We start from the raw sequence: 17,823 nt of genomic DNA on the forward strand, positions 1-17,823 counted from the left end.
TTCTTCCTTGTTACTGGATAATGTTGAGAGAGTGTCCTCTTACACTGTAAAGATCAGAATGCAAATTATTTTTAGGAACGTGTCACCAGCTTCCTAGGGAGAGAGCTGTCTTTGATAGGACTCAAGTTTTGGTAAGGACCAGAGGAGTTGAAACCGTGATTTCTTTATCTACATCTGAAGACTGAAGTTCAGAGCTTCTTTTTTCTCACTCATCAGCTACTACCCATTACCTCTCCAGGTCCAGAACTTCTAGTGAAAGTGAGGTAGGAGAGGTAATGCGGCAAGTCAAAGGGAAAAACATGGCAAAGATCTTTGGAGAAGTTTATATTCCTGGAAACTTCTATTCCTTATAGGTGCCATTCTCCACAAGTTCTTCCTTTTTGCTTTTGGAGGTTTTTATACCACTCTGTTACTCTTGATGAGAATGCCCATTATATAACACAGTAACAAATGCCAAGTTCACAGCAGGCTAGATGAGGAGATGCCAGCTATATTTTATCCTAAGTGTTTGCATACATACCCATGTACCTAGAGTTATTTGATCACAGGAGAGATTATTTTGTCTTGAGGACTTAAGGCTTATTTCATTAGGTCAGATTTGCCATCAAAACTGTTGCTCTTTAAATCATTTAAGACAATGTTTGTCTTGTCCTGTCTTTATATACCCACTAGATGTTGCTAAAGGGCTGTGGAAAAAAGAAGTCAATGTCATCCAAGGCTTCAGTTACAGAATTAGAACTCAAAGGAACCATAGAGCTGTCAGAAATAGTAAGGATAGAACTTAAACACAGAAACAGGAAGTATATCTTCAAAAGATAGGAAGTAAGTAAGACTGACTAGGGAGGACTAAATATTTAAAGGGAAATGTTGGCATAGTTGAAATTTGTGCATTAGCATGGTGACATTGTGACGTCAAAAAAATTACTTTTTAATTGTAAAAGTATTATATTAGCATTTAAGCATTATATTAGCATTTAAGCATTTAACAATGTGGAAAATTATAATGGGGAAAATAATTACATAGAATTCTACCACTCAGGGTGACTGTTAGCATTTTAGCACATTTCATACCCTTCCATTTTTTCTCTATACTTCTTTAACTATGAAATATTATATATATATATACATAGTATATGTACACATACAATTTTTGTTTAGTTATATAAAAATACATATATACTTTTGTTTTATTATAAAATATCACATGTATATTATATATGTAATATATATAATTTTTGCTTTATACACACACACACATATATACAGTATATGGAAACTATGAAACGTAATAATAACAGTCAACTGTGATGAACTACACAAGTCAAGACATAGGACATTACCAATTCTCTTGAGTTTCCTGTGAACTCTTCCCCATACCACTCATTTGCCTCCCCAAAGAGGAATTTTCTTTTTAAATTATCCCTTTAGTTTGAATTTTATCACATATCAGTGGGTCCTAAATAATAGATTTTTTATGTTTGTTTGTTTTTTAAACTTTGTAAGAATGGGTTCTAAAATTCATCAGTGTTGGTGTGTTCATTTCTTTTCTCAGCCATAAGATAGCCTATCACATAATACCCCACAATTTATTTATCCATTCTCATGATAAACATTTATGTTTATTCTCCCCTGGAAGGATAATTGGGTTGTTGATATTTTGGGATATTATGAGTAATGTCCATGTGTCCTGATACCGATGTGCAGAAATTTCTCTAGAAGTAGAATCCCTGGATTATAGGACACTTTTTCTGTGATTTACTCCGAATTATTTTTTGTGTATGTAATGACACAGGGGACAAGTTTCATTATTTTCTTCCATATGACTATCCAGTTGTTCTAGCACCTTGTGTTAAAAAGTTTAGTGTTTCTTCATTTAATTGACTTGGCACTTCCACATATTATTACAACAGTCATGGCATGTTCCCTGACATATGACACCTGCCAGAGTTTAAGACAGATAAAGCATAATTAGACTACAGAGTGTTGGTTTCTTCTCCCATCATCTGTATTATAAAAAAATGTAAATGTGTGTCCGTTAGTTTAAAATATCACTCTGTAGACAATGATTACAAAAGGAGAGGTGTGGCACAGTAAAGGAAAGCATTAAATGAGGTGAAGAAAGACTGAGCACTTTTCCAGACAGAGAGAAAGGACATTCTAGGTAGAAAGACTGAACATCATGGTACAGGCACAGAATGCCATAAAGCTGGAACTGGCTTTTCAGTTGGTAGTGTGTCCTAATGAAAAAAGTAACATGATTTCTTTATGACAGTTCAAAGTTGAGATCTAGTTAATCATTTTACAAGCTAGTTACATGATTAAAGAAGTAGTAGTCAACCCCTGTTGGCAAGCGTTGACTGAGGTAGATTATGCCCAGGCAATGCAAACAACTAACGCAAGCCCAAGTACAGTGGTTATTGTTACGTTTTGTCACCCTTCTCCTTTAGGAATCATTTAACCTGTTTTCTTTCTTGCCTGCCCCCTTCACTCCTTTACCGTTTACATGGTCTTCCTACTGTAGTGTCTACATTGTTGAATGCAGGACTAATTCACTCTCCCCCAAGTAGGACTCTCAGAGAGCTGAGACTTCCAAACCCTATTGTACACATTACTTTTTCTTTCCTTGTTCCCCTCAGCTAATCATAAAGTCTGACCACGCTGGCCCTGCAGTATGGGGAAGACAGAGATGGGGGAAAGGAGGCAGGGAAGTTCTTACAAGGGTGGAGTCAAAGGTGCAGTGGAGCCAGCTTCTACTAGTCACTACTAAAAATTAAAGTATATAAACTTACAAGTGAATAAATCGTCTTAAAAATAAACGCAATAAATACCCACACCTCATCAGTTCCTCCTTATTCTGTTAGATTTTACTATGGGGCCAGACTCTGTGGTTAACTAAATGAAGGAGGAGGGGAATGAGGAAAGAAGAAATAATGTGTAGAATAAGTTTTGGAGTATTTACACCACAGAAATCTGCCAATTCTACTAATTAGAACTCCCCATTCCCCCCCAGAGGGCAGGTTGTTGAACATTTACCAGCATAGCATTGAGTGATATTGTTAAAGGCAGCTTTGCACTCTCTGGGTTCAGCGTTTGTTTAAAGCTGACTGTATCATCAGTGATTTTGTAATGTTGTTGGAGGCCTAATCCTCCCCTGGTGATCTCTCTCCTGCAGTTCCCTTGATCTGGGAGTACATATCCTAGTCTGATGATCCCTTTTCCATCCTTGGAAGACAGAATACAGAAGTCCACTTCCACCTTCTTTGCTGAGGACTGTTCTCCCTCCAGACTACCCTTATGACAGGATATAACTAGGCTGGTTCTCTCTTGAGCATATCCCCTATCCAGTCTGTGAGAAACACTGTTTTCTGAAACCAATATTGGTAATGCATACTGATTATACCCTGTGATCTACTATCAGAACCAAGCATAACTTCTTACCCATTAGGCTTCTCAGTTTCTCACTAATATAATGGACTTCAATATTATGATATACCTTTTTGTCATTTATCAGAATAACAGATGCTATTTAGTTATTCTCCAGAAGTTTTTTTATCACAAGATGTTAATTATCTATTAGGTTACTATCCTAAATTTCATAGTACTATTGAAGTATCTTCCTGTCTATTTTGTGCCATTTTGAAGTTGAGCTTCTATCCTAAATTCTGCACTAAAAAAGGACGTATGTACAGGAGTTGCGGTTAGCCGTATCCCTACACAAGTGAATCAACTATAGTGACCAATAACAAACAATGAGGGTACTAAACCGACATCTAATCCTGTGTAAGCCTGCTTTCGTGTGCTCTCACATTTTGCAGTTTTTGAGAAATGGTTTTGGGTATCCTGATTTTTCTGGTTATGTATATATCTCATTCATAAAACAGTTCTTTTATTTAAAAAAATTTTTTTTAAGTAAGCTTCATACAACTCTGAGATCAAGAGTCGCATGCTCTACTGACTGAGCCTGCCAGGCGCCCCTTATTCATAAAACATTTCTAATTCGTGCCTGAATGCCATGTGAATTGCTTGGGTTAATGGACAGCAACACTTTCTAAAAAATGTTTAAATCTTTGAGTAAATGAAGATTCTTTTGGAAAATGTATTTTAAAATACTATAGAATACTTGGTGAAACACTTCATATAGCTTTATTTTGGGGGGCTTGGGTGAAAAATAGCTGCTGGGTTTATTCTTTTAGAGATTCATGTTGTGTTCGGTTATAAATCAAATCTTCCATGAAAGTCTCACCTTTCATAGTTCTGGGATTAAGGCAACCTGGATAGGATGTAAATGACATGAAGCACTTGGTAGAAAATAATTTTAATTACAAAAGCAAATATATTGTGCAAGTACAAAATAATAAACTGTTCGCCCCCCTCCCCCCAAAATCCACACTTGCAAACAAGTTTCATTACATTACCCCTTGTATATACTCTATTTCTTGCTTAGTACTCGGGCCTCATCTCATACTACTCTCCCCTTACTCCCCAGATCCAGGCACACAAGCCTCCTTTCTGTTCTTCTAGGTAGTCTCAGAACCTCTGCAATTATGTCCATGCGTTAGGTCTTAGGTCAAAAGTCACCTCCTCAGAGAGGCCATCTCTGATCATATTCTCTATCTCAGAAACCTATTTGTTTCTCTCAGGCATGCATCACTCTCTGGATTATCTCATTTATTCATGTCCTTCTTTATTGTCTGCTTCATCCACAAGAAGGCAAGGCCAGTAAGGGGAAGGCCCTTATGCTCTGCCCTCCTTCAGGGCACTAAGCCTCACCAGCATTTGTGGGTTAGCATACATGCTACTAGATATCATTTTGGAATTTTCCTTCCTAATGCAAATTTGAGGTGGTAGAGCTGACATTCTCCTTTTAATTCACCTTTATAACAAGTAAAGAATTCCCATATAGGACTTTTTCTTTAAAGACTTACACTTTAATGGAATCAAGCTATAAAATTTAATTAGAATTCTTAAGGATTAATTGGTTTCATGAATCCTCAAAGATCTAAATTTTGCTATAATCAAATTCAGTTTTATTCTACCTTGTGTTGTTTAATTTTTTTGCAAATATTTGTTGGTTCAAAAAGGATATAATGCTCCTCTCAAGGTTTTTTTGTTAATTCACTCTATTAGTATTTACATTAGCAATCAGTTTTCCTTTTTAACTACTTGATTTTTTCTCCTTTTCTTAGGGTCTCTTTAAATGTAAAAGAGTCCTCATTCCCTTTTTTAAAATCCCATGATATTTAATTGTTGAAAGAAATCAGGTCATTTGTCCTATAGAATTTCCCACATCTTAGGTTTGGTAAATTTCATCTTCAGGTGTTAGTATATTCCTCTGTCCCCTCTCCCTGCATATAAATAACTGATAGTTCAATCTAGAGGCTTGATTAGATTCAGGTTTTTATCTTTTTTTTTTTTTTCTGCTTAGACTACTTCATAGGTAAGTGCCATTTAGTCCTACAGTATTGTGCCAGGAGGTACATATCTGGTTGTTGCACTTCCAGTGATAATATCATTTGGACTTAAGTGTTGTCATCCCAATTTGTCCATTATAAAATTCTCCATCAGCTTTTTACCTAGAAATTTAGGAATGATTTAAACATGGGAGATGTAGGTGGGCAGGTGTGAAAAAACAGAGGTCTAGTTCTTTACTTTTTTTTTTTTTTTTTACTGTTTTGCCTAACTATTGCAGCTGTTGCTAACCATTGCTTAGATCCATTGTTTTGTGGGTTGCAAAATGATGATATTCTAATTTTGTTGTATCTCTTGTATTTGTTAGCTGTGATTTCTCTATAAAGAAAATTTTCCCTAATCAACTCTTTGGTCACCTTGAAATACTGATTGTATAGAAACATCAGGATCAATGGTTTATTTCCCCCACCTTTATTAATTTTTAAAATAATAAAATGGTACCTATCAACCTTCTAAATTACCAATTATTATTTTAAAATGAAGTTCTGGATTTTTACACATTTGATGTGTTTCAGTTTATTTGAGTATTTAACTCAAACTAACGAATTCAAAAGAAAGCTGAGCTAAATTTCCTCTCAACGTTGTCTATTTGGATCGCATCACACCTGAAAGGCCTGCGTACTTATGGATGGTTCAGTTACATGACCCAACTCACCCTTTTTATCCCCTTAAGTCAGTTTGAATTGTATTTGTTCTCGTCATTTGCAACCTGGATTTCTAACACAGATCAGTCATTCTTCTATCTCTGTCCTGCAGTGAAGCTTTGGATTTTATAAAAACAAAAAACGTTTCCTTTAAAGTCATGCTGGCATTTATGCGGATCACTCCTAGCAACTCTCTTGAATAATATAAAAGAACTGAAGATGCAAAAATAACTGACTCTTATCCACCGAAGGAGAAAGTATTTTTAAAAGGAATCTGAATTTCAGACTTAGGAGTTTTCTATACTTAGCTAGAGTTACCAGACGCCTGGAGCAAGTCTTTTATTAGTGCAAAGTCGCCTTCTGGTTGGGCATTTAGAGCCACCCACCAGCCTTTTAATGGATATGCACTTCCATTGCTGGCAATACTTACCACTTTTTAACAAGTGGAAACAGAGTTAGATGATCGAAGGAGTAGGTGAGCTGGACAGTGGATGGGAATTTAGGACTGATTTAAACATGATGATGTACGTGGAGAGGTGAGAAAAACTTGGAGAGATCTAGTTCTGTGCATATTTATTACTGTTCCACCTCATTTACAGGAGTGGAAATGAGGAATAATCAAACAAATTTAAAAGAAAATCACCAACCAAGTGTTTTTAAACAGCAGTGGTTTAAATATGATCTAAATCGTAAGATAATAAGAATGGAAAAGTCATTGCATGTAAAGAAAAGAGAAGTGAATTGGGGAGTCAGAAAACTCTAGTTCCATTCATTTATGCAACAAACCTTTTAAAGACCCAATATTGGCAAGACGCTGGAGTTTTCAAAGTGAACACTAAACACTTGATAGGGGGAAGGGGTTCTCATCCTCAATCTACCTCTCTTGGCAAATGGGAGTTCACTTGGTTTTGTTTTGTTTGAATTAAAAACTTTCAAATACACTGAAACACACCAAATATATAAAAATCTAATACTTCATTCAAAAGTTGTAACTGGCTGTTTTTGGAAATTGCCAGACACTATCGTTCTAAAGGTTTATATAGGGGAAAAAAAGCATTTATTCTCCTTTTTTCTACACAACCTGTATTTCAAGGCATTTAAAGAGTTAGTGAGGGAAAAATACAAATACAAAATACATCAGTTAGATGGGCTGATGATCTATAAAATTATGATAAACATATTTGTCTGGCCTACCTCAAAGGACACTCGAGGAGGAGGTGTCAAAGGAATTAAGGAGAAAGGCAGCACTTGGTGGACTGCAACAAACACTGTTCTCGTGTAAGGTAACATTCTGGATTCAGAATGTCGGACTGACACTGGGGGCTACTGAATCCGGCAGGAGCGGACAATTCTTTCCAGGTCTGGGTCTCACGAGCACGAGGCGCACTGCAGGTAAGGTGACCTAAGTCTCCCTTCTAACAATGGCGTTAGGAAGGCTCGGACTGCGGTCTTGTCTGTGGCACCGCTCCGTTTCTGATCCCCACGACCCCGACGCCAGTCACTCCGCCCAGCGAAAAAAGTCGGTTAGAAAGCACAGAAAGCGGATGCGGTTGGGGGGGGGGGGGCACGCCTCAGGCGGCCGGGAAACCCAGAGCGGGCGGGCGCTCCGCCAGCCACTTCCGGCCACGGTGTCGGGGGGCGGGGCCGCACGCGGCTGCGACGTGCGGCGCGCGGCTCCCCCTGCCGGCGGCGTGCGGCGAGGGGGGCCGAGCGGGACCGCGTCCCGACGACGACCGTCGTTCCTTCGCTGTGCCCTCAGCCCTCTGCACCAGGCCTGCCTCCCGCCTACCCTCTCGAATTTCATTTTTCACTCACAGTTTCCCCCGACCGTCAGAGTGCCTCAGAGTGCCCTTTCTTTTCGCAGGAAGCGGGGCGTTAGAGAAGGAGGATAAAAAAGGTTCCGAGTGCGAAGTGAAGATGGAGGAAGCCGCCCAGGCCCCAGACTGGGACAGTGATGAAACGGTGATAGACGGGTCGGTGACTGAGAGCGACCTGGAAGAAGAGGAGCTGCCCTGGAGAAGGTGACCACCGTTAGCGCCAGGCCTTGGACAAGGCACCCGCCATTGTGCTGCGTACTTGCTGTGGAGTGGCCCTCGGAGATTTGAGTAGAAATTATTACCAGATGAGTGTGTAATGGCAGGCGGAATTTGAGTCTTGTGAGGCAGCCAGGCCTGAGCTAAGAACTTGTAAATAAAGGGAACACAGTCCCCCCACCCTTTAGTTTAGGACAAAATGAGTTTTACGGTAGATGGCTTTATGGCATCTAAAAAAAGAGAAAACAGAAACAAAAACCTTTCCTCTTAGCCAGAGGCTAAGTCCTTTTGTACAGGCAAAAAAGTGTTGGGTCTAGATTTCTGAAATGCATTTTGCTTTAAGCAACTGGAAGCTCTGATCTAGGAGATGGTTAACATAATTTCAGGAAAAGAATGTGTGGTGGGGGAACCGTTTGCAACTAAATTGGAAACGAATGGTTTTATAAGAATCAAAAGAAGATGGTAGTTCAGTTCATCAAAACCTTGAACATACCTAGTTCTCTGTGCTAGATCCAGGGGAACTATAGAAGAGATGAGGCCACTACCTTTGAGAAACCTAAAGGCCAGGGAGGACACATAAGCAGATAATTTTCTTTTCTTTTTTTCTTTTTTCTTTTCCTTTCCTTTCCTTTCTTTTCTTTTCTTTCCTTTTCTTTCTTTCTTTCTTTTTTTTTTTTTTATAAGCAGATAATTTCACTAAAATGTGAAAGTCCAGGGATGAAGTATGCTTTGGCTGGTTTAAGAGCCCAGGTAGTCCTTAGAGATTGCTGGGCTTGACTTCTGAATACAGACTTGAAGGTGGGTTAGGAATTAGGCAGATGAAGAGGTGTTCTAGGCTGAGGGAAGTGCATGGGTAAAGGTGTTGAGGGGGGATGACATAGAATTGAATTGTGTGCTGGAATATACAAGTAGTTAATTCTTACTGAAGTGAAGTGTTAGATGGTGAGGTGGGGTGTGGTGAAAGATGACCCTGGAGAGGAAGGTAGGGTGAGAGAATATAAGGCCTCATGTATCTTGCGTGTGTCTTTGTAAAATGTTAAGTGGAGGAGAAGCATAATCAGATTTTCGTTCACTCAAGCATGCTCTAGAGCAGGACTTTTCAAATTTTAATATCCTTATAAAATCACTCCAGAATCCCGTTAGAATGCAGAGTCCAATTCAGGAGTTCTAGGGTGGGATCTGAAATTCTGCATTTCTAGCAAGCTTCCAGGTTTAAATTGGAATTATTTAGAGCAGAGATGATGACACCCAGGTGTTTGGGTCATTTATATATACACATAGTAATATTTGCTCTTGGTGTATAGGGAGCATTTCGACTAATACATTGAGTCTTATAACAACCATCATAGTCAAGATCCACAATAGTCCCATCACTCCAAAAGAAACTCCCTTGTGCTGCCCCTTTGTAGTTAAGTCCTCTCACCCATTTAAATCGCTATTCTTGTATGTATAATGTATCACGTTTTTTTTTTATTTGATTTCAGTTTTCCCCTGTCTTTGGTTCTCAGCAGTTTGATAACAGTGTGTCTGGGCATGATTTTTTTGTGTGTTTTTTCTGTTTGGGGTTCACTGAGCTTACTGAATATATAAATTTATGTCTTTTAGCAAACTTGGGAAGTGTTCTGTCATGATTTCTTTGTATATTTTTTTCTATACCAATCTCTTTCTCTTCTTCTGGGACTTCAGATGACATGAATGTTAGACCTTTTGATACTGTTCCCAAATCCCTCCCTGAAGCTATATTAATTTTCTTCTCTCAGTTCTTCAGACTGTATAATTTCTATTGCTCTATCTCTGAAGTTACTTACTCTCCTTTATCATCTCCATTCTGTTGTTGAGCCCATCCAGTGAATTTTTAATTTCAGATACTATAATTTTCTCTTCTAAATATTTCCAGTGATTCTTTTTTATAGTTTTTATATCTCTGCTGAACGTCAATGTTTTCATCTATTTGATGACTGTTTACCTTTAACTCATAGATAATGATTATAATAACTGCTTTAAAGTCTTTGTCTTGTCATTCCAGCATCTTGGTCATGGGGTGTGGTTGGCATCTGTTAATTATCTTTTCTCTCAAGAATTAGATTTTCCTGTTCCTTGCATGTTGAGTAATTGGGGATTATACCTATGTATTTTGAATCTTAGGTTCTGGATTCTTGGTCCTGTTAAAATCCTCTACAGGGTTGATTTTTGTTTTGACAGGCAATCAGCCTTATTAGGTTCTGACTGCACATTCTGTTTTGCGTCCTGTGAGTGTGGTTACATCAGTCCAATTTTCAGAGCCTTTACTATGCTTTTTGAGTCTGACTCATGTACCACTCAAGGGTTAATCTGGGACTTGGGCAGTAGTTAATATCGTAGTTCAGTTCTGTAAGCCTTTGTTGTGTTTCTTTGAATTTGCTTTGCATAGTGGACAGCTCAGGGTTGAGCCTGAGACTTACATTGAATTGTATACAGAATTAGGTGATTCCCCTTTTCTGCTCTCTCTCTCTCTTTTTTTCTCCCCTGCAGGAGTCTCATGTACCCTTCCTTCCCCATACCCACATGCTGGTTCATATGACCAGAAAGACAGATTTCTCTTAGCTTTCTTACTTCAGAGCAGTCCCTTCCAACTAAGGCCACCTCCAGGGAAAAGTGTTAAGAGAGAGAAGAAAATAAAAGAGATACTCTCCGAGAGAGACAGGTTTTGTCTTGGGTTTTAAGTGCCCAAATTGCCATGGTTGGTAGCAGTATATTTCTGAGACTAAAGAGGGAAAATAAATAAAACCCAGAGATTTCCCCCCACGCTTCTGGCATTCAGGGATCCCTTTCCCTAGTCTTCAGGATAGAGATAGGGGGTTTCTTCTGGAGTTTCTGCTGTCTGAGCCCACTGTATGGTAGGATTGGTAGCCTTGGATCAAAGCTGGAGACAAATTAAGGACCAACAAAACAACAAAAAGAAACTCTGAAAATTCACCTATTATATGGTGTTTAGATTTTGACTTCAGTCCTCAATCTACCTGCTATTGTTTACTTTTCAGATGACTCAGGGAGCTTTTAAAAAATACTCTGAGTTTTTATGTAATGAGAGGAGAAATAGGCTTTAGGTGGCTCATTCTATCTTAGCTGGCCAATCTTTTTCTTCCCCTGTGATTAATTTAAAATGCTTCTCTGCAATGCCATACAGACATAATTTTTTCAGACCTCATAAGCTCAAGGTTAAAAACTAGTGGTCTTATTGGCATGGCAATATGGTCAAAGTCTAAGCATTGCTGGAACTGAATTGTTGGGACCATTGTGTTTTGTTTTTTGTTTTCATCTTTTTTGCTTGTGTGCAGTTCATTTTGGCTGTTTTTTTATGCTCTAGGTCGCAACTTTAACTAGAATGAGGGACACAGGTTCTAGTAAAGATCCCTAAGAGGCAAAACACAGTTTCATGTAGCTAAGTAATCCTTAAGTGTTGCAGCTCTTAAGGTCTTTTTGCTAAGATAGGAGAAAAGGTTTGATCACCTTTGGGATTAGGTAGGCAAGGTTTATAAAGAACCAGGTTGCCAGGTGTGTTAATATTTGAAAAAACACTCTTTGGGAGTTTGGATTTAGTCCTAGGTTTCCTTCTCTCTGGAAACCATGTTTGAAAATGCATCCGGTCTTTTTTTTTTTTTTTTTTTTAATATTTTATTTGTTTAGTAGAGAGAGAGAGTGCGAGAGAGAGCACAGGCAGGGGGAGGGGCAGAGGGAGAAGCAGACCTCCCCGCTGAGCAGGGAACCCACCATGGGGCTCAATCCCAGGACCCCGAGATCATGACCTGGGCCGAAGGCAGACGCTTAAGTGACTGAGCCACCCAGGCGCCCTGCATCCAGTCTTTTTTGTGGCTTGGTAGGTGTTGCTGTTCATCTTTTGTAAAAATTCAAGTTTCCGACTAATAAGATTTTGTTAGCTTATAATTTGTTTTCTAAGAGGCATGATCCATTTTTTGTATATGTGCCCTGGGAGCTTTTTACCAACCCTTGTATTCTATTTCAGCCTCTGGTAAGGTTGACTGCTCTATAACATGAAGGGATATATCTCAAATTAATCCTATGCAGTAGATTTAAACAGAACCGCGCCTTAGTTCATTGTTACGTGGATTTGTGTGTGTGTTCAGGTCATGTTTCTTCTGAGCATTACAATTGCATTTAGTAAAAAGCTAATTCAACACCATTACCCTGCAAGAGGAGTGTTAATTCTGTCCAAGTCAGACCAACACTGTCTTCATGTGAATTGTCTAGATAGAAAAATGCTTTGTTACAAAGGGTATACCTGGGGAAGGAGGAAAAGAAAGCAAAGTACAAGGAGACAAGGATTTAATAATCCACATTAAATTGGCTAAAGAAAGCAATATTTGGGAGGCACCTGGGGGCTCAGTCGGTTAAGTGTCCAACTCATAATTTTGGTTCGGGTCATAACCTCATAGGTTGTGAGATTGAGCCCCACCTTGGGCTGCACACTCAACAGGGAGTCTGCTTGAGACTTCCTCCCTCCCTCTGCTCTTCCCCCTAATCGTGCCCATGTGTGCACATTCTCTCTCTCTTTCTCTCTCTCAAATCTTAGGAAGGCGGCGTGTGATGTAATTAGCACTGGGCAGTATATAAGACTGATGAATCACTGACTTCTACCTCTGAAACCAATAATATTATATGTTAATTAATTGAATTTAAATAAAAAAATAGTGGATGCAAAATAAATAAATAAAATAAAAATAAATAAATCTTTAAAAAAAAAAGAAAGCAACATTTTGGTCAGGGTGTGTATCAAAGTAGTGGCAACTCCGGTGATAACACAGTGGTAGCAAGTACTATTTTTAGAATTGTTACACTGAAAGGATATTTAATTAGATTTTTTATGAATCAGAGCCTTAGCACGACATGAGGACTGTGCTATCAAAACTTTGATAACATAAAATTGAAAACCTAATTGTCCCCCCAAATTTTATTGTACTTTTAACAAAACGGTGAACATTATCTGAAAATTTCAATTAGGTTTTCCCTGAAAGTTTTCCTTTTAACCCAGCCATCTAATTTCTACTTCCCTCTTCTATTGTTACTGCTTGGTACTGTCTCATTTTTCCAATATTTATAGGTAAATTTTATTATTAAAATACTGCATCTGTAATGAAGTGGTCAGTGACTTTTAGAGTATTAGTTATTAATGTAGTCTGGTAGTTTGACTAGGATTCACTAAGAAGTTAATGTCTCTTTTCAGTTAATTTATTGACTGAACATGGATAAGTTAATTTTCCTGGGCCCCATTCTTCTCATTTTCCTTTTAGTATCAAAAATAGTCCTGACTCCTCTCTTAAGGAAAAAAAAAAACCGAAAGATTTATGTATAAGGGAATTATCTCAGAGGCATTTGCAATAATGAAAAATTAAAAACAAATGTTTTAGAATTATATAATGCTTAAATAAATTATATCCTTATGCTTAAATAAATAAATCATATATCCTTTTGAGGGAGTATTATCAATATTTAATGATTTTAGGAAGAATTGTAGTGACATTGCAAATGTTTAAATACAATGTTAAGTGCGAAATGTAGTTTCTAAAACTTAATACAGATTGATCCAAACTTTGTGAAAGAATTTATGGTTCTGTCGTATGTAAGCCTCCATAGAAAGCTGAAAGGAAATCCACCAAAGTCTTAATACAAGTAGACTTATAGGAAATTTCTATCTTCTTATTTATACTTATCTTTATTGCCCACATTTTCTATAGTTTTTTTGAATAGGTAATATATTTACATGGTTCAGGGAAGTTTTTTTAAGTATGAAAGGGTGTGTAGTAAAAATCTTTTCATCCCTATCTCCTCAGCCACTCAGTCTTCTTTGCCACAGGCAACCAATATATTTGATTTTTTTGTCCTCCCAGAGATATTTTCTAAGATATGTATATATGTTCTCAAACATATATAAAATTGTTTTCTAAAAATAGAAGCACTCTGTGAAAGGGTTTGTGTATTTGTAATCTTAATAACTGAATTATTTGGGTTTATCTCATAATTAGAAAAACTTTTTTTCCTTCATAATGATAAAAAAATCCCTCCTTGGTTTCTTTTATACTTTTTCTTTCATTTTAAACATTTACATTTTGATTCATGTAGGATTTTTTCAGAGTACAGTGTGAAGTGTGGATCCAACGAAATTATTTTCCCAATGTCTCCTTCATTGTTCCAGTATTTTTTTGAAAAATCCTATATTTTTCTCTGATTTGAGATGCCACCTTTTTAATGTACTAAATTCTTATATGTATGTGAGTTTATTTAGGAGATTTTATTCTGTTCATTGGTTTATCATTTTATGTGCTAGTTTCACATTTTAAAAACATTTTATATCCAAAAATATTTTAATTTCCTGTAGGTTATTATCTCCTTACTGTTATTTTAAAACATTTTCCTGGCTGTTCTTATTTATTTTACCACATGAACTTTAGAATCAGTTGTCTAGTTCAGTGAAAAGTCTTGTTGGTACTTTTATTGGTATAAAGTTAAATTTATACATTTACTTATGGAAAATTAACATCGTTATGTTACTTTTTTCACTCTTTATTAAGGTGCAATCTACATACAGTGAAATTCATTCTTTTTAATGTACAATTCTGTGTGTTTCGATAAACACCTGCAGTTGTGTAATAACCATTACCACTATGAAGATATAGAACAGTCCCATTAGCTTCCACAATTCCTTCATGCCTTTTTTGTGTTATTTTTAGATTAAAAAAAAAACTTAAAAAAATTTAAAAAGTAAAATAATTCTGTCTTTTAGGGACATTAAGATGAATAGACTTTTTTACTTCTTTTTTTTAAGATTTTATTTATCTATCTTTTGGCTGGGGGGCGGCCGGGGGAGGGGGTCGTGGGGAGAACGAGCATGAGCACAAGCAAGGGGAGTGGCAGGCAGAAGGAGAAGCAGGCTCCCTGTGGGGCAAGGAGCCTGATGTGGGGCTCGATCCCAGGACCCTGGGATCATGACCTGAGCCAAAGGCAGACACTCAACTGACTGAGCCACCCAGGCATCCCTAGATTTTCTTACTTAGAAAAATGTGCTGTAGTAATGGTATTACCAATATTTGAATAATAAAATTTTCATTCCTTGGTAATGGCCAATAGTAATTGAGCCAAAAAAGATGCTTTTTCTCCTTATAGAAGGAGCCAGCATTCACTCTCACAGACCGTGTGTTAGATTACGGACTGGAGTCCTTTTCATTATTAGTTTTGCTGGTGCTTAGAACTATAAGGAGGTATGGGTGGTGTTGTTCTTGTTGTTGTTGTTGTTAATGGTGACTTATTTTTCTTAGTAACCTGTTCTTTCTTCGTAATGTATGTGAGATTATGTATGTGATGTATATTTGTGTTTGGGAATGGAAAATGAGATAGTTCTGTAAGTTTTCTTATTCTTCCCTCCCTTTTTTTCAAATTTCATAGTCATCTTTTGCTAAGCTTTTAAAACTGAGAATAGGAGTGCCTGGCTGGCTCAGTTGGAAGAGCATGTGACTCTTAATTTCAGGGTTATGAGTTCAAGCCCCGTGTTGGGTGTAGAGATTACTTAGATCAATAAATATTTTTAAAAAACTGGGTGAGAATCCACACAGTGGTATACTATGAATTAATAAAGAGGAATGAATAAAGTCTCTTTCCCCTAGACTGATCAACCTACTGGATTTATTGTTAAGGAAAAACAAAGTAAGTAAAGAGGTATATATAGAATGCTACTGCTTATGTAAGACTGGGCAAGGGCATGTATACTCCTATTGCTTATATTTTCAAAAACACATTGGAAGAATAAACCAGACAATTTTTAAAAATGGGAAGTGAGAGAACAGATGGGTGAAGAGACAAGATGAGGCAAGGCTAGACTTCTCTAAATAGATCTTGTTTTATACATTTATGGTTTACATAATTATAAAACAAAATTAAACCAACATGAAAAAACTTTCTAAAAAGCAAGATTAAACAGGTGAACCTAATTATTTATTGACTTGCTAGCATAATTACACCAAAAGAAACTAAGTGTCTTTTAAACATAGAATTAATCTATGCATGCCAGATAAGATATACTCCAAGGACATAAAGAACTGCAAAGTAACTTCAGTAATCATACTGTTAGTGATAATATTAATATTGTGGATTCTAAATATGATACGATATCTTATTCTGGGAAGCTAGGGAAGACTAGTAGTGTATTAGTTTGCTCAGGCTGCCATAAAAATACCACACACTGGATGGCTTAACCAACAAGTACATTTTCTTATGGTTCTGGAGGCTGGAAGTCCAAGATCAAAGTGGTGGCAGGCTAGAACAATACTTTACTCACATAGAGAAGAGACAAAACAAGATCAGCTTCAGTAGTAGGTATTGGCCCCCACGGCTAGCAGTCACTCTCTGCAGTTGATGCAGGGCCATTGGTCTGCACACACTTCTCTTGTGCCACAGAATGACTTCATCTTGTCCCCACAGAGGACATACATAGTAGTGGGGTTTTCCAGATAACATATGACACATATGCTTTCACAACAAAGGAGTACACCCAGGTCTGAAACTGGGAAAGGTATTCCCATACAAGGTAATAAGTCCAGCACAGGCTGGGAGGACTCTAAATCTTGATAAGAAAGTGTTCTGGGCCCAAGGCTGAAGGGGGGCTGAAAGACTATGCACAAGACTACCTTTCTCAACACATACTTTATTATCTCCTGTAGGAAATACACACATGCATTCCAGCCCCAGTTAACTTGAATCAGATCAAACTTCTAGCTCTAATAACCAGTTTATAGGAAATATTTGAGATAGAGGAACATGTTTAATGACATGCAGTTAGAAAATTCAAAATGTGGGAGACAGAAGGAGAAAAACCAGTCTAATTACTTCAACTATTAAATTGCAGGGGGGGTAATTTATATATTTAAAAAGATACTTAGATATAGCAACCAAATGCAATGTGGGCACCTTGTTTGGCTCTTGATTTGAACAAAACAACTAAAAAGAAATAGTTGGGGAATTGTGACTACAATCTGTTTAGTTTTCCTTTGCTGTAGAAAAGCTTAGTCCAAAACTTAGCAACTTCTAACAGTAAACATTTATTATCTTGTAGTTTCTGTGGGTCAGGAATTCAGGAGTGGCTTATCTGTGTCGTCAGGCTCACAGATGTACAAGGCTGCATTCATCTCTAGTTCTTTTTTTTTTTAATATTTTATTTATTTATTTGACAGAGACAGCCAGTGAAAGAGGGACACAAGGAGGGGGAGTGGGAGAGGAAGAAGCAGACTCATAGCGGAGGAGCCTGATGTGGGGTTCGAACCCATAACGCCAGGATAACGCCCTGAGCCAAAGGCAGACGCTTAATCGCTGTGCCACCCAGGCGCCCCTCATCTAGTCTTTGTCATCATGGTCCTTCTCCTCCTCCTCCTCCTCCTCCTGCTTCTTCTTCCTCTTCCTCCTCCTCCAGATTTTATTTATTTATTTGAGAGACAGAGCATGAGTGGGGTGAGACGCAGAGGGAGAAGCAAACTCCCCGCTGAGCAGGGAGCCCAGTATGGAGCTCAGGACTCCAGGATCATGACCTGAGCAGAAGGCAGACGCTTAACCTACTGACCCACCCCAGCGGCCCTCTGGTCTTGAGAAGGATTCACTTCCTGCATAGTGCTTGTTAAGATTCAATTCTCTCTGAT

At 37.8% G+C, this 17,823-nt stretch overlaps 1 protein-coding gene across 1 annotated transcript in view; it reads left to right on the forward strand.

Moving 5' to 3' along the window:
- The first annotated feature begins 7,814 nt into the window (after nt 1-7,814).
- Nucleotides 7,815-17,823, forward strand: part of ANKRD31 (ankyrin repeat domain 31) — a 171,513-nt gene continuing 161,504 nt past the window's right edge. Inside the window, exon 1 of the mRNA XM_040622182.1 lies at nt 7,815-8,134. Within this exon, the coding sequence (XP_040478116.1) occupies nt 8,031-8,134 (104 nt within the window). The 5' untranslated portion in view covers nt 7,815-8,030. The remainder of the gene's footprint in view (nt 8,135-17,823) is intronic.

Source organism: Ursus maritimus, unplaced genomic scaffold, assembly GCF_017311325.1.
Source record: "Ursus maritimus isolate PB19 unplaced genomic scaffold, ASM1731132v1 scaffold_5, whole genome shotgun sequence".
NCBI classification, from domain to species: Eukaryota; Metazoa; Chordata; class Mammalia; order Carnivora; family Ursidae; genus Ursus; species Ursus maritimus.